The 26,078-nt window shown below is 41.2% G+C and overlaps 2 protein-coding genes across 2 annotated transcripts in view; one reads left to right on the top strand and one right to left on the bottom strand.

Annotated features, from left to right (window-relative positions):
* The window catches only part of LOC139580328 (calcium uniporter protein, mitochondrial-like), a 518,594-nt gene that overhangs the window by 260,489 nt on the left and 232,027 nt on the right, over positions 1-26,078 (bottom strand). The window lies entirely within an intron of this gene.
* LOC139580326 (cAMP and cAMP-inhibited cGMP 3',5'-cyclic phosphodiesterase 10A-like) overlaps positions 1-26,078 on the top strand; it is a 159,329-nt gene that overhangs the window by 81,155 nt on the left and 52,096 nt on the right. Inside the window, exons 4-10 of the mRNA XM_071408878.1 lie at positions 5,836-5,956; positions 7,819-7,868; positions 9,905-10,045; positions 13,007-13,168; positions 14,285-14,335; positions 16,672-16,730; positions 24,170-24,221. Coding sequence (XP_071264979.1) covers positions 5,836-5,956; positions 7,819-7,868; positions 9,905-10,045; positions 13,007-13,168; positions 14,285-14,335; positions 16,672-16,730; positions 24,170-24,221 — 636 coding nt within the window. The remainder of the gene's footprint in view (positions 1-5,835; positions 5,957-7,818; positions 7,869-9,904; positions 10,046-13,006; positions 13,169-14,284; positions 14,336-16,671; positions 16,731-24,169; positions 24,222-26,078) is intronic.

The raw sequence follows: 26,078 nt of genomic DNA, 5'->3' as shown, positions 1-26,078 counted from the left end.
AAAGGAAAATCACATTTCCCTAAGTATTCATACCCTTTGCTCATTACTTTGTTGAAGCACCTTTCGCAGCGATTACAACCTTGAGTCTTCTTGGGTATGATGCTACAATCTTGGCACACCTGTATTTGGGGAGTTTCTCCTTTTCTTCTCTGCAGATCCTCTCAAGTTCTGTTGGATGGGGAGCGTCGCTGCACAGCTATTATCAGGTCTCTCCAGAGATGTTTGATCGGGTTCAAGTCCGGGCTCTGGCTGGGCCACTCAAGGACATTCAGAGAATTGTTCCCGAAGCCACTCCTGAGTTGTCTTGGCTGTGTGCTTAGGGTCGTTGTCCTGTTGGAAGGTGAACCTTTGCCTGAACGCTCTGGAGCAGGTTTTCATCAAGGGATCTCTCTGTACTTTTCTCTGTTCATCTTTCCCTAGATCCTGACTAGTCTCCCAGTCCCTGTCACTGAAAGCATGATGCTGCCACCACCATTCTTCACTGTAGGTGTCCTCCAGATGTAACACTTGGCATTCAGGCCAAATAGTTCAATCTTGGTTTCTTCTGACCAGAGAATATTGTTTCTCATGGGCAGAGTCCTTTAGGTGCCTTTTGGCAAACTCCAAGCGGGCTCACATGTGCCTTTCACTGAGGTGTGGCTTCCGTTTGGCCACTCTACCATAAAGGCATGATTGGTGGAGTGCTGCAGAGATGGTTGTCCTCGTGGAAATTCTCCCATCTCCGCAGAGGAACTCTGGAGCTCTGTCAAAGTGACCATCAAGTTCTTGGTCACCTCCCTGACCAAGGACCTTCTCCCCGATTGCTCAGTTTGGCCTGGCTGTCAGCTCTAGGAAGAGTCTTGGTGGTTCCAAACATCTATCATTTAAGAATGATGGAGGCCACCCTGTTCTTGGGTACCTCAATGCTGCAGAAATATTTTGGTACCCTTCCCCAGATCTGTGCCTTGACACAATCCTGTCTCTGAGCTCTACGGACAAGTGCTTCAACCTCATGGCTTTATTTTTGCTCTGAAATGCACTGTCAACTGTGGGACCTTATATAGACAGGTGTGTGCCTTTACAAATCATGTCCAATCAATAGAATTTACCACAGGTGGACTCCAATCAAGTTGTAGAAACATCAAGGATGATCAATGGAAACAGGATGCACTTGAGCTCAATTTCAAGTCTCAAAGCAAATGGTCTGAATACTTATGTAAATAAGTTATTTCTGTTAATTATTTTTAATAACTTTGCAAACATTTCTAAAAACCTGTTTTTGCTTTGTCTTTATTGGTTATTCTGTGTAGAATGATGAGGAAATGTTTTTATTTAATCCATTTTAGAATAAGGCTGTACCGTAACAAAATGTGGAAAAGTCAAGGGGTCTGAATACTTTCCGAATGCACTGTACCTCGGCCTAAACATCAGCGCCACAGGTAACTTCCACAAAGCTGTGAACGATCTGAGAGACAAGGCAAGAAGGGCCTTCTACGCCATCAAAAGGAACATCAAATTCAACACACCAATTAGGATCTAGCTAAACATTGAATCACTTATAGAACCCATTGCCCTTTATGGTTGTGAGGTCTGGGATCCGCTCACCAGCCAATAATTGGAAAGAATTAACAAAAAACAGAGCAAACTAGAATGCTATTTGGCCCTAATCAGAGAGTACACAGTAGCAGAATAACTGACCATTGTAACTGACCCAAAATGAAGGAAAGCTTTGACTATGTACAGACTCAGTGAGCATAGCCTTGCTATTGAGAGAGGCCGCCGTAGGCAGACCTGGCTCTCAAGAGACGAAAGGTTATGTACACACTGCCAACAAAATAACCTCCTGCCAATTGTATGACCATATTAGAGACACATATTTCCCTCAGATTACACAGACCCACAAAGGATTTGAAAACAAATCCAATTTAATAAACTCCCATCTATCTATTGGGTGAAATACCACAGTGTTCCATCACATCAGCAAGATTTGGGACCTGTTGCCACAAGAAAAGGGCAACCAGTGAAGAACAAACACCATTGTAAATACAACGCATATTTACGTTTATTTATTTTCCCTTTTGTACTTTAACTATTTGCACATCGTTACAGCACTGTATATAAACATAACATGACATTTGAAAAGTCTATTCCTTTGGATCTCCTGTGAGTGTAATGGTTACTGTTAATTTTTTATTGATATTTCACTTTTGTTTATTTTCTATTTCACTTATTTTCCCATGCCATTAAAGCCTTTTGTATTGTATTGATATTTTGAATGCTAAGTTATTAAGGCTACCAAGCTTATCTAGGAGAGAACAGACTCGGCTCCAACTTCAATTTGCAGCGAGGTGTGAAGTGAGATGTGTGAAAGCCCTTTGAGCCCAACAATAGCAGCAGAGTTTCACAGCCTCCCCCACCCCAATGCAGAGGCCTCTTTGACCTCAGAGGTCATCCCAGTACAGTACCCCTTGGATGTAAAGAAAGAGAAGGCACTGAAAGAGTACAAAACAATGCTGCTCATGGACAATCCAGAGATACTTTTTTGCTGACTGCTGCAAAAATTGGAATGTAAGCAACTTAATCTTCCACACAGACCATCCCCTGGCATGGCACAGTGCTATATTAACACAGACCATCCCCTGGCATGGCACAGTGCTATATTAACCAGACCATCCCCTGGCATGGCACAGTGCTATATTAACCAGACCATCCCCTGGCATGGCACAGTGCTATGTTAACCAGACCATCCCCTGGCATGACACAGTGCTATATTAACCAGACCATCCCCTGGCATGGCACAGTGTGATATTAACCAGACCATCCCCTGGCATGACACAGTGCTATATTAACCAGACCATCCCCTGGCATGGCACAGTGTGATATTAACCAGACCATCCCCTGGCATGACACAGTGCTATATTAACCAGACCATCCCCTGGCATGGCACAGTGCTATATTAACCAGACCATCCCCTGGCATGACACAGTGTTATATTAACCAGACCATCCCCTGGCATGGCACAGTGCTATATTAACCAGACCATCCCCTGGCATGGTGCTATATTAACCAGACCATTCCCTGGCATGGCACAGTGCTATACTAACACACTACCCCTCTGTCAAACCAGACCCCCTCCATAAACAGCCCCATAGACGAGCAACCCCAAGCAGAGGGTCACCCAGCTGGAGGTGAGGCAGGTGCCAGGACACCGTTGCCCACTTAGAATTACACACACCTCAGCCTAAACATCAGCACCACACAGGTAACTTCCACAAGGCCGTGAACAATCTGAGAAACAAGACAAAAGGAACATCAAATTTGACATCCCGATTAGGATCTGGCAAAAAAGATACTCAGTTATAGAACTCATTGCCTTTTATGGTTGTGAGGTTTGGGGTCCGCTCACCAACCAAGAATTCACAAGATGGGACAAACACGAAAGTGTGACTCTGCAGAATTCTGCAAAACTATCCTCATCATACAAAGAAAACCCCAAAATAATGCATGCAGAGCAGAATTAGGACTATACCCATTAATTATCAAAATCCAGAAAATAGCTGTTAAATTCCACAACCACCTAAAGGAAAGCTAAGCCCAAACCTTCCACCACAAAGCCCTAACCTGTAAGGACATGAACCTAGAAAAGAGTCCCCTTAGCCAGCTGGTTCTGGCTCTTTGTTCACACAAACAGCCCCCAGAGCCCCAGGACAACAACACAATTAGACCCAACCAAATTATGAGAAAGCAAAAAGATAACTATGTGACACACTGGAAAGAATCAACCAAGATACTGAGCAAATTTCAATTCTACTTTTGCCCTTAACAGAGCGTACACAGTAGCAGAATACGTCAGGTACTGTGAGTGACCCAAAACGAAGAAAAGCCTTGACTATTTACAGCCGTAGGCAGACCTGGCTCTCAAGAGAAGACAGGCTATGTGCAACACTGCCCACAAAATGAGGTGGAAACTGAGCGACACTTCCTAACCTCCTGCCAAATGTATGACCATATTAGAGACACATATTTCCCTCAGATTACACAGATCCACAAAGAATTCAAACAAAATGTTGACAAACTCCCGTAGTGGTTTGGCGAAACACAGCAGTGTGCAATCCCAGCCTCAAAATGTGTGACCTGCTGCCACAAGAAAAGGTCAACCAGTGGGTCAGAAACACCAATGTAAATATATCCTATACTTACCTGTCTATTTATTTCCCCTCGTTATTCATACATTCTACTAGTTGCATATTGTCACAACACTGTACATAGCTGCTGTAACAGTTTAAATGTTACACTACATTTACTGCTAATAATATAGGAATTTAAAAACTTGTTATTCTCTTCACTTTTTGTGTGTGTAATGATTGTGTCTGATTGTCTTTGTCAATGTAAACACGTTTCCCATGCTAGGCCAGAAAAAGGAGCGGCAGAGGATAGAAAGGGAAGTGAGAGAGGAAGAGAGAGAATCGTCCTGTTCTGACCACAGTGTGTGTCTCTCTCTCTCTCTCTCTCTCTCTCTCTCTCTCTCTCTCTCTCTCTCTCTCTCTCTCTCTCTCTCTCTCTCTCTCTCTCTCTCTCTCTCTCTCTCTCTCTCTCTCTCTCTCTCTCTCTCTCTCTCTCTCTCTCTCTCTCTCTCTCTCTCGTGTGCAGTCGGCGGTTGCATGGTGTGTGTGTGTGTGTGTAACGTTTGTGTCTCTGGTGTCTAGCAGTACCAGGACAGGAACATGCAGAAGGTGGTGTGTGTGTGTGTGTGTGTGTAACGTGTGTGTCTCTGGTGTCTAGCAGTACCAGGACAGGAACATGCAGAAGGTGGTGCATGGTGTGTGTGTGTAACGTTTGTGTCTCTGGTGTCTAGCAGTACCAGGACAGGAACATGCAGAAGGTGGTGTGTGTGTGTGTGTGTGTGTGTGTGTGTGTGTGTAACGTGTGTGTCTCTGGTGTCTAGCAGTACCAGGACAGGAACATGCAGAAGGTGGTGTATGTGTGTGTGTGTGTGTAACGTGTGTGTCTCTGGTGTCTAGCAGTACCAGGACAGGAACATGCAGAAGGTGGTGTGTGTGTGTGTGTGTGTGTAACGTTTGTGTCTCTGGTGTCTAGCAGTACCAGGACAGTAACATGCAGAAGGTGGTGCGTGGTGTGTGTGTGTGTGTAACGTTTGTGTCTCTGGTGTCTAGCAGTACCAGGACAGGAACATGCAGAAGGTGGTGTGTGTGTGTGTGTGTGTAACGTTTGTGTCTCTGGTGTCTAGCAGTACCAGGACAGGAACATGCAGAAGGTGGTGTGTGTGTGTGTGTGTAACGTTTGTGTCTCTGGTGTCTAGCAGTACCAGGACAGTAACATGCAGAAGGTGGTGCATGGTGTGTGTGTGTGTAACGTTTGTGTCTCTGGTGTCTAGCAGTACCAGGACAGGAACATGCAGAAGGTGGTGTGTGTGTGTGTGTGTAACGTTTGTGTCTCTGGTGTCTAGCAGTACCAGGACAGGAACATGCAGAAGGTGGTGTGTGTGTGTGTGTGTAACGTTTGTGTCTCTGGTGTCTAGCAGTACCAGGACAGGAACATGCAGAAGGTGGTGTGTGTGTGTGTGTGTAACGTTTGTGTCTCTGGTGTCTAGCAGTACCAGGACAGGAACATGCAGAAGGTGGTGTGTGTGTGTGTGTGTAACGTTTGTGTCTCTGGTGTCTAGCAGTACCAGGACAGGAACATGCAGAAGGTGGTGTGTGTGTGTGTGTGTGTGTGTGTGTGTGTGTGTGTGTGTGTAACGTTTGTGTCTCTGGTGTCTAGCAGTACCAGGACAGGAACATGCAGAAGGTGGTGTGTGTGTGTGTGTGTAACGTGTGTGTCTCTGGTGTCCAGCAGTACCAGGACAGTAACATGCAGAAGGTGGTGTGTGACCTCACCAGCTGTCTGGAACAGCGTCTGGACACTGAGGGAGACACAAAGCTGCTGCTCTATGACCTGTGTACCATCATCAAAACAGGTGGGTCACTCACACACACACACACACACACACACACACACACACACACACACACACACACACACACACACACACACACACACACACACACACACACACACACATACAGTCACACATAGCACACACATACATTCACACACACACACACTCACACTCACACACACACACACACACACACACACACACACACACACACACACACACACACACACACACACACACACACACACACACACACACACACACACACACACACACACACACACACACACACACACACACACACACACATACACACACATACACACACACACACACACACACACACACACACACACACACACACACACACACCGGGTGGGTAAGGGTTAGCAGGGTAATCTGCCTTTTCATATCCTCTCTTCACTACTTCATGACATCTCATACTGAAGACAGTTTCACCTGGTCCCAGATCTGTTTGTTTTCTTGCCAATTCCAATGGTCCATTGTTGGTCACGTTCGGCATGACAACACAAACAGATCTGGGACCAGGCTAAGCTGACACTAACCATACCATAGAAATACATTGTATAGAACGGGCATCCCCATTCAAGTCAATGGTGGCATAATGGGTGGACAGGCAGCTATTACATGTGTACCCATTGAAGATAACAAAGGTTAAGACAACGGGATTCTAATATCCCATAACACTTTGCAACGGCGCCGGTCCCAGATTTGTGACGACGTTGTCTCAGTCTGTATATTTTCGACCTAAAGCAGGAAGTAAAAGCAGGAAGTAAAAGCAGGAAGTAAAAGCAGGATATAAAAGCAGGAAGTAAAAGCAGGTAGTCTAGCCTACCGGTTAAGAGAGTGTTCGGCCAGTAACCTAAAAGGTTGCTTGTTCAAATTCCCGAGATGAAATTCCTTCCCGAACTGTAATATCTCGTGTTTCACCGAGTCGAGGATGAACGACGACATTAAGAACATACAGCTGGCGGGTTGTACGCTGTATCGGCAGGACAGAACAGCAGCCTCTGGTAAGACACGGGGCAAGGGCCTATGCATTTATGTAAACAACAGCTGGTGCACGATATATAAGGAAGTCTCAAGGTTTTGCTCGCCTGAGGTAGAGTATCTCATGATAAGCTGTAGACCACACTATCTACCAAGAGTGTTTTTTTCGTAGCTGTCTACTTACCACCACAAACCGATGCTGGCACTAAGACCGCACTCAACCAGCTGTATACCGACATAAGCAAACAGGAAAATGCTCATCCAGAGGCGGTGCTCCTTGTGGCCGGGAACTTTAATGCAGGGAAGCTGTGTGTGTGTGTGTGTGTGTGTGTGTGTGTGTGTGTGTGTGTGTGTGTGTGTGTGTGTGTGTGTGTGTGTGTGTGTGTGTGTGTGTGTGTGTGTGTGTGTGTGTGTGTGTGTGTGTTTTGTGTCTGTGTTTGTTCTGTGTTTATGTGTGTGTGTGTGTGTTTCTGTGTGTGTGTTTTGTGTGTGTGTGTTCTGTGTTTCTGTGTGTGTGTGTGTGTGTGTGTGTTTTGTGTGTGTGTTTTGTGTGTGTGAGCGGGCGGGCGGGCATACGTGCTAGTAGAAGACTGTGACATTGCCGCAGTGCCCTGATGAGGCGTGGGAGGATTGGATGTGACAGGCTGTGCACTGCTCGCCCTGCGCTCCACCACGTAACACACACACACACACACACACACACACACACACACACACACACACACACACACACACACACACACACACACACACACACACACACACACACACACACACACACACGCGCACACGCACAGCAGATACTGTACACCACACCATCTGTGGAACTACAGATGGTAACTTTTCTCTTATCTCTTGTCTTTAATCAGCCACGAAAGCAGATGGATTTGCCCTTTATTTCATGGGAGAATGTAACAATGTAAGTAAACCACATACAATATATTCTGGCGAGGAGCACAGATCAACTACTCTGAGCTCCACTGATATAGTCTAGTGAGTGAGGAGTGTTAAAAGCCCCAATCCGTAATTAATAAAGAATTTACAATGTACTATATACAGTGCCTTGTAAAAGTATTCATCCCCCTTGGCATTTTTCCTATTTTGTTGCATTACAACCTGTAATTTAAATTGATTTTTATTTGGATTTCATGTAATGGACATACACAAAATAGTCCAGTGAAATTACTTTTTTTATTTTACATTAAAAAAACTGAAAAGTGGTGCGTGCATATGTTTTCACCCCCTCTCTGAAGCCCCTAAATAAGATCTGGTGCAAATAATTACCTTCAGAAGTCACATAATTAATTAGATAAAGCCCATCTGTGTGCAATCTAAGTGTCACATAAGTGTCACATGATCTGTCACATGATCTCAGTATATTTACACCTGTTCTGAAAGGCCCCAGAGTCTGCATCACCACCAAGCAAGAGGCACCACCAAGCAAGCAGCATCATGAATACCAAGGAGCTCTCCAAACAGGTCAGGGACAAAGTTGTGGAGAAGTACAGATCAGGGTTGGGTTATAAACAAATATCTGAAACTTTGAACATCCCACTATTAAATCCATTATTAAAAAATGGAAAGAATATGGCACCACAACAAACCTGCCAAGAGAGGGCCGCCCACCAAAACTCACAGCCCAGGCAAGGAGGGCATTAATAAGAGAGGCAACAAAGAGACCAAAGATAACCCTGAAGGCGTTACAAATCTCCACAGCGGAGATTGGAGTATCTGTCCATAGGACCATTTTAAGCCGTACACTCCATAGAGCTGGGCTTTACGGAAGAGGCCAGAAAAAAAGCCATTGCTTAAAGAAAAAAATATGTGTGTTTGCCAAAAGGCATGTGGGAGACTCCCCAAACATATGGAAAAGGATACTCTGGTCAGATGAGACAAAAATTTAGATTTCTGGCCATCAAGGAATACGCTATGTCTGGCGCAAATCCAACACCTCTCATCACCCCGAGAATACCATCCCCATAGTGAAGCATGGTGGTGGCAGCATTATGCTGTGTGGATGTTTTTAATCGTCAGGGACCGGGAAACTAGTCAGAATTGATGGAATGATGGATAGCGCTAATTACAGGGAAATTCTTCAGGGAAACCTGTTTCAGCCTTCCAGAGATTTGAGACTGGGACGGAGGTTCGCCTTCCAGTAGGACAATGACCCTAAGCATACTGCTAAAGCAACACTTGAGTGGTTTAAGGGGAAACATTTAAATGTCTTGGAATGGCCTAATCAAAGCCCGGACCTCAATCCAATTGAGAATCTGGGTTATGACTTAAAGATTGCTGTACACCAGCAGAACCCATCCAACTTGAAGGAGCTGGAGCAGTTTTGCCTTGAAGAATGGGCAAAAATCCCAGTGGCTAGATGTGCCAAGCTTATAGAGACATACCCCAAGAGACTTGCAGCTGTAATTGCTGCAAAAGGTGGCTCTACAAAGTATTGACTTTGGGGGGTGAATAGTTATGCACGCTCAAGTTTTCCGTTTTTTTGTCTTATTTCTTGTTTGTTTCACAATAAAAAATATTTAGCATCTTCAAAGTGGTAGGCATGTTGTGTAAATCAAATGATTTAAACCTAAAAAAAAAAAATATTTTAATTCCAGGTTGTAAGACAACAAAATAGGAAAAATGCCAAAGGGGGGTGAATACTTAAGCAAACCACTGTATCCTCAATAATAAATGTGTGTACATCATTAATTGAAATGAAAATATTGCAGATTGTACGTTTAAGTGAGTCATCTATCATCTCAGAGTGTGTTAGTTCATCTGTTAATGACTAACAGGATGTAGTGTATAGAAAGTGACTGATTGAGTGTATCCCATGTTTATGTCTCTCTCTCTCTGGTCCTTCCTGATTGAGTGTATCCCATGTTCATCTCTCTCTCTCTGGCCCTTCCTGATTGAGTGTATCCCATGTTTATCTCTCTCTCTATGGTCTCTCGTCAGAGTGTGTGTTTGTTTAAACCGCCGGTGGCTGAGGACGGTCCTCCCACCCTCATCCCAGCTGGCCCGATCACGTTTGGGACCACCATCGCCGCGCACGTGGCCACAACACGCAAAACACTGTTAGTAGAGGACATCACAGGGGTGAGATTCAACATGTTATAAATATACCTAACCCAAAACACTGTTAGTAGAGGACATCACAGGGGTGAGATTCAACATGTTATAAATATACCTAACCCAAAACACTGTTAGTAGAGGACATCACAGGGGTGAGACTCAACATGTTATAAATATACTTAACCCTAAACACTGTTAGTAGAGGACATCACAGGGGTGAGATTCAGAGTAATATAAATATACCTAACCCAAAACACTGTTAGTAGAGGACATCACAGGGGTGAGACTCAACATGTTATAAATATACATAACCCTAAACACTGTTAGTAGAGGACATCACAGGGGTGAGATTCAACATGTTATAAATATACCTAACCCAAAACACTGTTAGTAGAGGACATCACAGGGGTGAGACTCAACATGTTATAAATATACTTAACCCTAAACACTGTTAGTAGAGGACATCACAGGGGTGAGATTCAACATGTTATAAATATACCTAACCCAAAACACTGTTAGTAGAGGACATCACAGGGGTGAGATTCAACATGTTATAAATATACCTAACCCTAAACACTGTTAGTAGAGGACATCACAGGGGTGAGACTCAACATGTTATAAATATACTTAACCCTAAACACTGTTAGTAGAGGACATCACAGGGGTGAGATTCAGAGTAATATAAATATACCTAACCCAAAACACTGTTAGTAGAGGACATCACAGGGGTGAGACTCAACATGTTATAAATATACATAACCCAAAACGCTGTTAGAGAGGACATCACAGGGCTGATATTCAGAGTATTATAAATATACATAACCCAAAACGCTGTTAGAGAGGGTTGAGATTCAGAGTATTATAAATATACATAACCCTAACCTAAAAAAAAGCCCTAACCCTAATGCAGGATAAATCAAATGTTCCAAAGTATTTGGTTATATTTCAGATGCTTTGACCTCATAACCCCTGACATCTGTGTGTGTGCAGGATATTCAGGGATTCACTCTGTCCTTTACCTTCTCATCCTCACCACCCTTTAACACCTGCCCCTTAACCCTTGACCTTTAGATTCTAATCTCTCTCTCTCTCTCTCTCTCTCTCTCTCTCTCTCTCTCTCTCTCTCTCTCTCTCTCTCTCTCTCTCTCTCTCTCTCTCTCTCTCTCTCTCTCTCTCTCTCTCTCTCTCTCTCTCTCTCTCTCTCTCTCTCTCTCTCTCTCTCTCTCTCTCTCTCTCTCTCTCTCTCAATTCAATTCAATTCAATTGACTTTATTGACATGGCAAGTTATTATTACTTACATTGTCAAAGTATACATATCGAAAAATTTAAATAAAATATATATGTATATATATACACAAAATATATATATATTTATATATAAATAAATGGTGGTACTAACAGCAATAATAATAGTAGTAGTGGACATGGGATTACCATTAATAACAGCTACAACAACAATATTAATCAGAACAACAATACATTAAAGCAACAGTAGTAGACCAGTCTCAACATGACTGAGAAGACACATGACCTGGTACGAAAGACAAAACAAAACTAAGCTAAATGGGAAATATTATCAACATTACTTTGCATTTTTCACTGGCTGTCCCTCAGGCTGTGGCAGGAGGACACATATTTGGCTGCCAAAACTGCACATTTTGGCTTTTCACCCAATAAATATTTGAATTTTTCTTCATCTTTTATAGTTTCAAATTCTTTGTATTGAATTATAATTTTGGGAAAGAAATATGCTCTTAGGTCTGAGTATTTGTCACAGTGTAGTAGGAAATGCACTTCTGTCTCTACCTCTCCCCTGGAGCAGAGTGAGCACAGCCTGTCCTCTCTGGGCAGCCAGGTTTGTCTGTGACGACCGGTCTCTATAGCCAGACTGTGCTCACTGAGTCTGTACCTAGTCAATGTTTTCCTCAGTTTTCTATCAGTCACAGTGGTCAGATAGTCTGCCACCATGTACTGTCTGTTTAGAGCCAAATAGCATTGAAGTTTACTTGGATTTTTTGTGGTGTCTTTCCAATAGGTTATATATTTTTCTTTTTGTTTTGTGATGATTTGGTTGGGCCAGATTTTCTGAGGGCTGTCCCGAGGCTCTGTGGGGTTGGTTTGGGTTGGTGAACTGAGCCTCAGAACCAGCTGGCTGAGGGGACTCTTCTCTGGTTTCATCTCTTGACATTGTAGAGCTGTGTGATGGAATGTTTTAGGGTCACTTGTTTTTAGATGGTTGTAAAATTTGATGGCTCTTTTTTCTATTCGAATGAGGAGGGGATATTGGCCCAATTCTGCCCTACATGCGTTATTTGGAGTTTTTCTTTGTACTTGCAATACAGTCTTGCAAAACTCTGCATGCAATACTTCAATTGGATGTTTGTCCCATTTAGTAAATTCATTATTAGAGAGTGGACCCCATACCTCACTGCCATATAGAGCAATTGGTTCTATAACTGATTGAAAAATTTTGAGCCAGATTCTAATTGGAATTTCAATTTTGATGTTCCTTTTAATGGCATAGAATGCTCTTCTTGCTTTGTCTCTCAGCTCATTCACAGCCATGTGAAAGCTACCTGTGTTGCTGATATTTAGTCCTAGATATGTGTAGTTTTTGGTGTGTTCTAATAGAACTGTGTCCAAATAGAATTTATATTTGTCATCCTTATTTCCGGACCTTTTTTGGAATATCATTATATTTGTTTTTTTTAGGTTAATGGTCAGAGCCCAAGTCTGACAGAACCTGTGAAGATGATCTAGGTGTTGCTGTAACCCCTCTTTAGTGGGAGACAGCAGCACCAGGTCATCTGCGTACAGCAGACACTTGATTTCAGTGTTGTGTAGGGTGATACCAGGTGCTGCCGATTCTTCTAATGTTTTTGCCAATTCATTAATGTAGATGTTAAATAATGTTGGACTTATTGGGCAGCCCTGTTTCACTCCCCGCCCCTGAGAGAATTCTCTCTCTCTCTCTCTCTCAACAGGACCAGCGTTTCCCAGAAGGCACAGGTCAGGACTCAGACTCAGGGATCCATGTTCACTCTGTCCTGTGCCTCCCCATCCTCACTTCCATCGGTGACCTCATAGCTATCCTGGAGCTGCATCGGAACCGGGGCAACGAGCCCTTCGATACCAGCAACCAGGAGGTACATGCACACATGAACACACAGACACACTAACACGAACACACGCAGGCATACATGCACAGACACAAACACACACACACACCAAGCCTGTCTGTGTGAACAGAGCGTATGACTGTCGAGGGCTAGGCAATGCCTTCCTGTAATAGCGCCATTAGGAGGTCATAAAGAGAGCAGTAGTGAGTCCCCGAGGATCAGACCAAAGTTTTGTAAGGTAGCCTAGTGGTTAGAAAGTTGAGCCAGTAACCAAAAGGTTGCTGGTTCGAATCCCCGTGCCGACAAGGTAAAAATCTGTCGTTCTGCCCCTGAACAAGGCTGTTAAACCCACTGTTCCCCGGGCGCCGAAGACGTGGATGTCGATTAAGGCAGCCTCCCGCACCTCTCTGATTCAGAGGGGTTGGGTTAAATGCGGAAGACACATTTCAGTTGAATGCATTCAGTTGTACAACTGATTAGTTATTCCCCCTTTTCCATTAGTTAATAAGGTGAGCAGTAGTTAGTCCCTGAAGACTTTGCTATTAGCTGCTAATGAGCCAATCAGAGACATGAATAGATGGCAGGCACTGAGGGGTTTAAGTATTAGATTACCCAGTGGGACAAGATGGTTGTAAGGACATTATAAGTACGTCAACGTGTTCTCGTTGTAATGACATCTTTTCAACTAGTTTTGCCTACTGGGATATTACGTCGCAGGCGTTATTCAGAGAGGGCATTAGGTTGGATAAACACACAGAATGAGGAAAGACATGGGTTACTAAGAATACTCGTTATATGATAAACGTTACCCATATTCATGTGATAGTTTGCTTTATGTGTATATTAATAAATACCCCTACTGTCAAATTTCAAAAACATGTTACCTTTTATTTATTTTATTTTACTGTAATTATTTTTTACCTCTTTCTTCTGGAACTTGGGACTTTTATTTTTTTTTAATATTTAAAAAAAATGCTAAATGTTGATGATGCTATGTGTTTTTAATCTATCTGCCCAGGGACTACAGATGAAAAATAGCCAGCTGGCTAAATCGGGAACATTTACAGAAATGTTAATTGATGTGCATTTTCCCTTTTTCAAATAAAAAAATTAAAAATATGTTTTCTTCTTTCCTTTTAAAAGGTTGCAACGGCGAGTTTAGCATGGGCATCTGTAGCTATTCACCAAGTACAGGTGAGCATTGGATTATTGAACTTGGTCTTTTCATCAGACAGTTAAGGAAACGTTTCCGTATGTGATGTCTCAGGTGTATTTGGTTACAATTGCTTTGATAACACACTCTTGATAAATGCCTGGTAACACACTTGACTAATGCTTTAAAACACACTCTTGATAAATGCTAGATAACACACTCTTGATAAATGCTTGATAACACTCTTGATAAATGCTTGATAACACACTCTTGATAAATGCTTGATAACACTCTTGATAAATGCTTGATAACACTCTTGATAAATGCTAGATAACACACTCTTGATAAATGCTTGATAACACTCTTGATAAATGCTTGATAACACTCTTGATAAATGCTTGATAACACTCTTGATAAATGCTTGATAACACTCTTGATAAATGCTTGATAACACACTCTTGATAAATGCTTGATAACACTCTTGATGAATGCTTGATAACACTCTTGATAAATGCTTGATAACACTTGATAAATGCTTGATAACACTCTTGATAAATGCTTGATAACACTCTTGATAAATGCTTGATAACACGCTTGATAAATGCTAGATAACATACTCTTGATAAATGCTAGATAACAAACTCTTGATAAATGCTTGATAACACACTCTTGATAAATGCTTGATAACACTCTTGATAAATGCTTGATAACACTCTTGATAAATGCTTGATAACACACTCTTGATAAATGCTAGATAACAAACTCTTGATAAATGCTTGAAAACAAACTCTTGATAAATTCTTGATAACAAACTCTTGATAAATGCTTGATAACAAACTCTTGATAAATGCTTGATAACACACTCTTGATAAATGCTTGATAACACACTCTTGATAAATGCTTGATAACACACTCTTGATAAATGCTTGATAACACACTCTTGATAAATGCTTGATAACACACTCTTGATAAATGCTTGATAACACACTCTTGATAAATACTTGATAACACACTCTTGATAAATGCTTGATAACACACTCTTGATAAATACTTGATAACACACTCTTGATAAATGCTTGATAACACACTTGATAAATGCTTGATAACACACTCTTGATAAATGCTTGATAACACACTCTTGATAAATCCTTGATAATACTCTTGATAAATGCTTGATAACAAACTCTTGATAAATGCTTGATAACACACTCTTGATAAATGCTTGATAACACACTCTTGATAAATGCTTGATAACACACTCTTGATAAATGCTTGATAACACACTCTTGATAAATGCTAGATAACACACTCTTGATAAATGCTAGATAACACACTCTTGATAAATGCTAGATAACACACTCTTGATAAATCCTTGATAACACACTCTTGATAAATGCTAGATAACACACTCTTGATAAATGCTAGATAACACACTCTTGATAAATGCTAGATAACACACTCTTGATAAATGCTTGATAACACACTCTTGATAAATACTTGATAACACACTCTTGATAAATGCTTGATAACACACTCTTGATAAATACTTGATAACACACTCTTGATAAATGCTTGATAACACACTTGATAAATGCTTGATAACACACTCTTGATAAATGCTTGATAACACACTCTTGATAAATCCTTGATAACACTCTTGATAAATGCTTGATAACAAACTCTTGATAAATGCTTGATAACACACTCTTGATAAATGCTTGATAACACACTCTTGATAAATGCTAGATAACACACTCTTGATAAATCCTTGATAACACACTCTTGATAAATGCTAGATAAGTAGCATGTAGTCATTGGGATAGGGTTGTGTCTGCCGTGAACACGATAACCTACTGTTGTGTTTCAATACTTCATTGGCTCAAATAACGCTCATAGTACAATTGCATATGTGTGTGTGTGTTTGTCCCGGGTTGTGTTCTCCTGGTGTTGTTTGTGTGAAGCAGAACTCCCCTGTGACTAGGTTTACCGGTAGGTCTCAGTCTAATCAACCCTAAAGCCTTTTTACACTTGACCCCCAAGGGACGTCATTATGGCCTGTGGAGCCTTGTGGTTTGTACCTACGTGGGAAAAGTACAGTGTCCCAATGCATCCTGGGTCACAGTGGGTTTCTCTCACGTTTCTGTCTGTCCACAAAAAAACACAATTTTGTTACAGCAGTCTGCACTGATTTAAGGCAATTGTGTTTCTCTCTCTCTCTCTCGCACTGTCTCTCCCTCTTTCTCTCCCCCCCTCTCTCGCTCACGCTGTAATCCTGCTGTTGACACATAAACAAAGTGCTAACGAACTGTTAGCATGCCATCGTTGGCGTTAGTTTGAAAGCTGAACATCTGATGTGTTGTTTGGTACCCCCCCCCAGGTGTGCAGAGGCCTCGCCAAACAGACTGAGCTCAATGACTTTCTACTAGAAGTGTCAAAGTAAGATTGTCTCAATGACTTTTCCTACTAGAAATGTCAAAGTAAGATTGTCTCAATGACTTTTCCTACTAGAAATGTCAAAGCAAGTGCCACTTCTGTCTTGTTAGTAGCAGGCACATGTACAGATGTCGGATTTTAACTTGATCACTCTTTTTGTCGCGGATAATTTTCCTGCTGCTACAAAATGAGCAGTGGTCTTTCTCTCCATGCGGGGCGGGGGGGAGGGCAGTTGAGTCATTGGGATCAGGGCTTGATATCAAAATCATCCTGTTTCTCACTTGCTCAAACGCTAGGCCTAGGTCGAATTACTGCAACATTTAAATGTACAAAAGTGTTTCTGAAATGCAGCCATGCACATTGTTTTATATAGCTTAATAACATAATGTATATATTGGTCTCCACTAGGCTACGACATACAAGTGTCAAGTCTCTCCAACATGCAGCTCTGCAGTAGGCTATAGCAATGGTTCATCAAAGCCCATGATTTAAAAAAAATCTACAGCAGGGCTGTCCAACCCTGTTCCTGGAGGGTTACCCTGTAGGTTTTAACTCCAACCCTGTTCCTGGAGAGCTGACCTCCTGTAGGTTTTCACTCCAACCCCAGTTGTAACTAACCTGGTTCAGTTTATCAACCACCTAATTATTAGAATCAGGTGACTAGATTAGGGTTGGAGTGAAAACCAACAGGAGGGTATCTCTCCAGGAACAGGGTTGGAGTTAAAACCTACAGGAGGGTTTCTCTCCAGGAACAGGGTTGGAGTTAAAACCTCCAGGAGGGTATCTCTCCAGGAACAGGGTTGGAGTTAAAACCTACAGGAGGGTTTCTCTCCAGGAACAGGGTTGGAGTTAAAACCTACAGGAGGGTTTCTCTCCAGGAACAGGGTTGGAGTTAAAACCTCCAGGAGGGTATCTCTCCAGGAACAGGGTTGGAGTTAAAACCTCCAGGAGGGTATCTCTCCAGGAACAGGGTTGGAGTTAAAACCTACAGGAGGGTACCTCTCCAGGAACAGGGTTGGAGTTAAAACCTTCAGGAGGGTATCTCTCCAGGAACAGGGTTGGAGTTAAAACCTACAGGAGGGTACCTCTCCAGGAACAGGGTTGGAGTTAAAACCTCCAGGAGGGTATCTCTCCAGGAACAGGGTTGGAGTTAAAACCTACAGGAGGGTACCTCTCCAGGAAAAGGGTTGGAGTTAAAACCTCCAGGAGGGTACCTCTCCAGGAACAGGGTTGGAGTTAAAACCTACAGGAGGGTAGCTCTCCAGGAACAGGGTTGGAGTTAAAACTTACAGGATGGTATCTCTCCAGGAACAGGGTTGAAGAGCCCTGATCTACAGTATATATTATCGAAAAAGAGACCAACTGAAGGTTTCTAGGGAACCTACGGTTACAAATCAACTGTCAAAATGTAGTTTGATCGTGGCCTGGGGTGGTCTAGTGGTTAGGGCTGCTGCCTTTAGTGTGCACATACAGGCCGTCGGTTCGATTACGGCGAATGCCCTTCTGGCACAGATTACCCCCCCCCTCATTGAATTGATTTAGTTACACATTTCAAATATGGACAGTACAGGGATACACCCACTGGTCTAGGGGCGGGGGGGGGGCACGAGCTTTGGGAGGGCTGGCATCCCAGATAGCATAGAACACATCGTAAGCCATGACACATTTTTTTTTGAATGACAGGAAGTTAGCTCTAAAACAGAAAATGTTTCTCTCAGCAAAAAATAATCTAACTGCACATGTTTCCCTCTGACCTACGGCATATACTGGCTCGGACCTTGCGGGGGCGGGGGAGGGGGGGAGGGCACACGAAACCGAGTAAATGCTTTATTTCAATTGTACGGAACGCTTGTCAAAATAGATAAATCCACTCTTGGTCTGTTCAAAAAGTTGTTTCCGATGATATTACCAACCAGACGGCCAACGTATCCTGAAAGGATTTGGTTGCAAGCAGGACTAAGAGGTAACACCGACATCATAGGGAGCGGTAAATGAGGTCACCAATAATGGTTGCTATTGAGATCTGTTGTGTGTGAATTTAGCTCGTATTGGATGGTTTAACATCCGCTGGCAATACTCTAGTGTCATCAATGGTTACAAAAGGCCCCCTTTTTATTTAATGATATTCCAATAGGCTACATTCTGTAGGCTACCTGATAGCCTATCCATTGTCACATAAGGAAAGGTGTGAAAACCTATGAAAAGGTTACTGCTCGTGTTTCCCTGGCGATGAGTTGATGAGCTGATTTTGGGCCATCAGTTGATTGACAGCTGATTGGACAGCTTGTCGAACAGCTGGTTTCACTATCCCCACTCCTGCTATTCATGCCAACCCTGTCTCTTTAATCATGAGATAATCATTTGGTCATTCGAGAATCTGGCACTTTGCCGCAACCATATGTTAATGTTACAATCCTCCCACTGCTAAATGGTATATTATTAGGACTAAATCCTCCTACTGCTAAATGGTATATTATTAGGACTAAATCCTCCTACTGCTAAATGGTATATTATTAGGGCTAAATCCTCCTACTGCTAAATGGTATATTATTAGGACTAAATCCTCCTACTGCTAAATGGTATATTATTAGGACTAAATCCTCCTACTGCTAAATGGCATATTATTAGGACTAAATCCTCCTACTGCTAAATGGTATATTATTAGGACTAAATCCTCCTACTGCTAAATGGCATATTATTAGGACTAAATCCTCCTACTGCTAAATGGCATATTATTAGGACTAAATCCTTCCACTACTAAATGGTATATTATTAGGGCTAAATCCTCCTACTGCTAAATGGTATATTATTAGGGCTAAATCCTTCCACTGCTAAATGACATATTATTAGGGCTAAATCCTTCCACTACTAAATGGTATATTATTAGGACTAAATCCTCCTACTGCTAAATGGTATATTATTAGGGCTAAATCCTTCCACTGCTAAATGACATATTATTAGGGCTAAATCCTTCCACTGCTAAATGGTATATTATTAGGACTAAATCCTCCCACTGCTAAATGGTATATAATTAGGACTAAATCCTCCCACTGCTAAATGACATATTATTAGGGCTAAATCCTTCCAATGCTAAATGACATATTATTAGGACTAAATCCTCCCACTGCTAAATGACATATTATTAGGACTAAATCCTCCTACTGCTAAATGGCATATTATTAGGACTAAATCCTTCCACTGCTAAATGACATATTATTAGGGCTAAATCCTTCCACTGCTAAATGACATATTATTAGGACTAAATCCTCCCACTACTAAATGGTATATTATTAGGACTAAATCCTCCCACTACTAAATGGTATATTATTAGGACTAAATCCTCCCACTACTAAATGGTATATTATTAGGACTAAATCCTTCCACTACTAAATGGTATATTATTAGGACTAAATCCTTCCACTGCTAAATTGTATATAATTAGGACTAAATCCTCCCACTGTTAAATGGTATATTATTAGGACTAAATCCTCCCACTGTTAAATGGTATATTATTACGACTAAATCCTCCCACTGCTAAATGGCATATTATTAGGACTAAATCCTCCCACTGTTAAATGACATATTATTAGGACTAAATCCTCCCACTACTAAATTGTATATTATTAGGACTAAATCCTCCCACTACTAAATTGTATATTATTAGGACTAAATCATCCCACTGCTAAATGGCATATTATTAGGACTAAATCCTCCCACTACTAAATTGTATATTATTAGGACTAAATCATCCCACTGCTAAATGGCATATTATTAGGACTAAATCCTCCCACTACTAAATTGTATATTATTAGGACTAAATCATCCCACTACTAAATTGTATATTATTAGGACTAAATCCTCCCACTACTAAATTGTATATTATTAGGACTAAATCCTCCCACTACTAAATTGTATATTATTAGGACTAAATCATCCCACTGCTAAATGGTATATTATTAGGACTAAATCCTTCCACTGCTAAATGGTATATTATTAGGACTAAATCCTCCCACTGCTAAAGGGTATATTATTAGGACTAAATCCTTCCACTGCTAAATGGTATATTATTAGGACTAAATCCTCCCACTGCTAAATGGCATATTATTAGGACTAAATCCTCCCACTACTAAATTGTATATTATTAGGACTAAATCATCCCACTACTAAATTGTATATTATTAGGACTAAATCCTCCCACTACTAAATTGTATATTATTAGGACTAAATCCTCCCACTACTAAATTGTATATTATTAGGACTAAATCATCCCACTGCTAAATGGCATATTATTAGGACTAAATCCTCCCACTACTAAATTGTATATTATTAGGACTAAATCATCCCACTGCTAAATGGCATATTATTAGGACTAAATCCTCCCACTACTAAATTGTATATTATTAGGACTAAATCATCCCACTACTAAATTGTATATTATTAGGACTAAATCCTCCCACTACTAAATTGTATATTATTAGGACTAAATCCTCCCACTACTAAATTGTATATTATTAGGACTAAATCATCCCACTGCTAAATGGTATATTATTAGGACTAAATCCTTCCACTACTAAATGGTATATTATTAGGACTAAATCCTCCCACTGCTAAAGGGTATATTATTAGGACTAAATCCTTCCACTACTAAATGGTATATTATTAGGACTAAATCCTCCCACTGCTAAATGGCATATTATTAGGACTAAATCCTCCCACTACTAAATTGTATATTATTAGGACTAAATCATCCCACTACTAAATTGTATATTATTAGGACTAAATCCTCCCACTACTAAATTGTATATTATTAGGACTAAATCCTCCCACTACTAAATTGTATATTATTAGGACTAAATCCTCCCACTGCTAAAGGGTATATTATTAGGACTAAATCCTTCCACTACTAAATGGTATATTATTAGGACTAAATCCTCCCACTGCTAAATGGTATATTATTAGGATTAGCCTATATCGTCATCACACTGTATGATCATTATATTATACAAGCCTTTTACTATTCTTTCTTAAAGGTATTTTTGAGGAAGTAGGGCAGTACCACTCTTTTTGCAATTTAGGAGCTTTTATTGAAGAGATGGACCAGTGGGGGGAGGGAGGGGAGGGGGGAGTCCAAGGGCAATGGACTGGAATCAAACTCATGCCGACTCTGGCATAATGTGTGCCTGGCTCAGCAGCTGTAAACACTGGACCACACAAACGCTGATGCCATTTATCATTTATTCTGTTTATCTCTTGCCTTGAACATACAGTATAATAAAATAATAGATTTGTCCCTAGAGAAAAATACATCTTTACAAATATGTACATTTATTATAATTCACATAAGAATTCACACGAAACGCGCTGTAACCTGTATTGGCTACTTGAACTGACGCCCAGTGGACCTGCAGTCTGAACATTGCCTGCAGTATAGTCCCTCTCCTCGCCTTGAACCAGGGACCCTCTGCACACATCGACAACAGCCACCCTCGAAGCATCGTTACCCATCGCGCCACAAAAGCCACGGCCCTTGCAGAGCAAGGGGAACAACTACTTCAAGGTCCCAGAGCGAGTGACGTCACTGATTGAAACGCTATTAGCGCCACCCACCACCGCTAACTAGCTAGCCATTTCACATCGGTTACACCCAGCGTAAGCTATAAACGCAACGAGTCTGATGGAACAGATAAGAACGTTCAGCTTGAAATGTTTGATCAAGTATTATTTCTTCACATTATAAGTGGACGCGATGCGTTTGTTCCAACATACAAGTAGAGGGGAAACCACCAGTCTATGCCACTCGATTCATACGACAGAGATGGAAATTAATATCTGTTTAAAAATTCAGAAAGCAGGGTTCGATCTAAAACATTTGGATGTGAATGTCTGGCTCAGTTGACAGCCCCTATTTCAGTAGTTCTAGTCCACTAACTAGCCTATTAAATCACTGTCAGTGTCCTGCACAAATCAATGAACCGTCATCCAGCTTCATGCTTCGAAAGAGGCGCGTAATTCCAGTGCATATAATAGGCAGACAGTGTGCAACGTCCAATCACGGATAGACAAGAGAGATTAATACCCCCTGGCCCTGATGCTTTTTTTAAAGCGCTGTCAGGACCACCATAGCTAACCTTTATTTAACTAGGCAAGTCAGTTAAGAACAAAGTCTTATTTACAATGACGGCCTACACTGGCCAAACCCGGACGACGCTGGGACAATTGTGCGCCGCCCTATGGGACTCCCAATCACGGCCAGTTGTGATACATCCTGGATTCGAACCAGGTTGTCTGTAGTGACGCCTCAAGCACTGAGATGCAGTGCCTTAGACCGCTACGCCACTCGTGAGCTATTGGACAGGTATAAATTGTACAAATTGCTGTTTGGGTCATGGGGTGGGAGCATTCCAATGAGTTGGGTCTGGGCCTGTTGGAACCGAATCTGTAGTATTTATACCCAGTTTAAGGTACAATGTAGGTATGGTCCTGTTCTGTATAGCCTACAAACACCGCCTCCAGCTGCCCCCTGGTAAGGATTGTAAATATTTAATATTCATTCAAATCCTCCTGCTGGAGGATTATTTTCCTCCTGCGATATAAAGGGTCAAATTAAGATTCTTTGTCTGTACGTAAATAATACCCTTATCAATCATCTATACCCTTATCATCAATACCCTTATCAATCATCATTACCCTTATCAATCATCAATACCCTTATCAATCATCATTACCCTTATCATCAATACTCTTATCAATCATCATTACCCTTATCAATCATCAATACCCTTATCAATCATCATTACCCTTATCATCAATACTCTTATTAATCATCATTACCCTTATCAATCATCAATACCCTTATCAATCATCATTAACCTTATTATCAATACCCTTATCAATCATCATTACCCTTATCAATCATCATTACCCTTATCAATCATCAATACCCTTATCAATCATCATTACCCTTATCATCAATACCCTTATCAATCATCATTACCCTTATCAATCATCATTACCCGTATCAATCATCAATACCCTTATCAATCATCATTACCTTTATCAATCATTATTATCCTTATCGATCATCATTACCCTTATCAATCATCATTACCCTTATTATCAATACCCTTATCAATCATCAATACCCTTATCAATCATCATTACCCTTATCAATCATCATTACCCTTAACAATCATCATTACCCTTATCAATCACCATTACCCTTATCAATCATCAATACCCTTATCAATCATCATTACTCTTATCAATCATCATTACCCTTATCAATCATCATTACCCTTATCAATCATCAATACCCTAATCAATCATGTATACTCTTATCAATCATCATTACCCTTATCAATCATCAATACCCTAATCAATCATATATACTCTTATCAATCAACAATAGCCTTAGTTTATCATTCTCTCTCTTTCTCCAACAGAACGTACTTTGACAACATTGTGGCAATAGATTCTCTACTTGAACATATAATGGTACGTTTTTGTTTGTTTGTGTGTCTATTTCGTATTTTGTCTATTTCGTATTTTGTCTATTTTGTGTTTGTTTCTATTTGTAGTGATGCATGCTATTTCAGGGAAGGGACTACCACTTCCAAGTGTCTGGCCCAAGTCCATGATGGTTGTCTAGAATGTGTATGAGGACAGTGAATGTGTGTCGTGTTGTGGTGACATACTGTACTGCATACTGTGTATTGTATTGTCACGTGCCGCTGGCGTCGCCTCAGTTCACATGTCTCATATCCTGTTTTTTTTAATTGTTTTTTTTACCTGATAATTTATGTAACTTCAACTTGTATTGCCTTTACTAACATGTACTGTTTAAAAGACATTTCTGAATCGATTTTACGATTACACCGAACCCTGGAGCGAATCAGGTAACACTTCACAATAATGTTCCGTTTGTAAATGGTTTATAAAAGGTTTGTAATTTTGTTATTAACGGTTATTTTATCATTTGTAAATGCATTAGAAACGATTTAATATATGGGTTATAATAAATAGGTCAAACTAGTTCGATAGTCAGTCAGTGCTTGCCAAATAGCGAGATAGCCAGTCAGTGCTTGCCAAATAGTGAGATAGCCTGTCAGTGCTTGCCAAATAGTGAGATAGCCTGTCAGTGCTTGCCAAATAGTGAGCCACTATTTTACCTCCAGCTATTAAGCATTTATAAATGCACTTACAAATGCGTATGATATTGAACACTTAAATGCATAGTTAAACAATTGTTATTTTCTCACTTTTGGGGTGTGATGCATTGCTCTGTACCAGGAGAAGAAATGGTTTTGTTTTCAGACCAATGGTCAACTCCCATGATGCCCCACGTTTGAATCCCAGATGATGCATTGGTACACTTATTTATTCCAGGAATAAAGGCCTCGTCTGAAGATCTCAAGTCATATTATTGGTGTGGTTCGCTGGTTCCGGAAGTTCTGCTGAATTATTTAGCCGGCTGCTCAGCTAGCTAAGTAGCTAACTAGCTCATGTTAGCTAGCACCTCTGTCCTAGTTAGCTAGTCAACTTTAGCTAGCTAGCTAGCTAGCATTAGGTAAAAACCTCACATGTATTTAGAAATTCTGCTGTACGATTTAGTACAAGATACTCTTGGATGTAAGAATCGACGCTGGAGACGAGAAGCAAGTACAGGGAGTGAACATTTAATGATATATCTGGACATGGAACAGAACAGGACAGCATCTGAACATGAACATATAACGACGTTAATGCTGACACAGGGAGCAAATGGGGGAGCAGACAGTTATAGACGGGGCAAACAACAAAGGGAAGGAGTCCAGATGAGTCCAATGAGCGCTGCTGCGCGTAATGATGGTGACAGGTGTGAGTAATGAAGGGCAGCCTGGCCCTTGGGCGCCAGACAGGGTGAGTGGGAGCAGGCGTGACACTTTGGCATGATATAGTTAGCTAGTAAAACATGTTTGCTGGCTCGTTAGGTTCGCTAGCTAGCTGGCAAACTTTAGCTGCCAGCTAGCTAGTTAATATCGACATGACAGAATTTCCATGCAAGTTGTTTAGCTAGCTTTTTTGGATTAGCACGCTAGCTAGCTAGCTACAGTGGGGAGAACAAGTATTTGATACACTGCCGATTTTGCAGGTTTTCCTACTTACAAAGCATGTAGAGGTCTGTCATTTTTATCATAGGTACACTTCAACTGTGAGAGACGGAATCTAAAACAAAAATCCAGAAAATCACATTGTATGATTTTTAAGTAATTAATTTGCATTTTATTGCATGACATAAGTATTTGAACACCTACCAACCAGTAAGAATTCCGGCTCTCACAGACCTGTTAGTTTTTCTTTAAGAAGCCCTCC

Source organism: Salvelinus alpinus, chromosome 7 (assembly GCF_045679555.1).
Source record: "Salvelinus alpinus chromosome 7, SLU_Salpinus.1, whole genome shotgun sequence".
NCBI lineage: Eukaryota > Metazoa > Chordata > Actinopteri > Salmoniformes > Salmonidae > Salvelinus > Salvelinus alpinus.
Note: the sequence above shows the minus strand (reverse complement) of the source record. Positions and strands in the feature narration are given on the sequence as shown.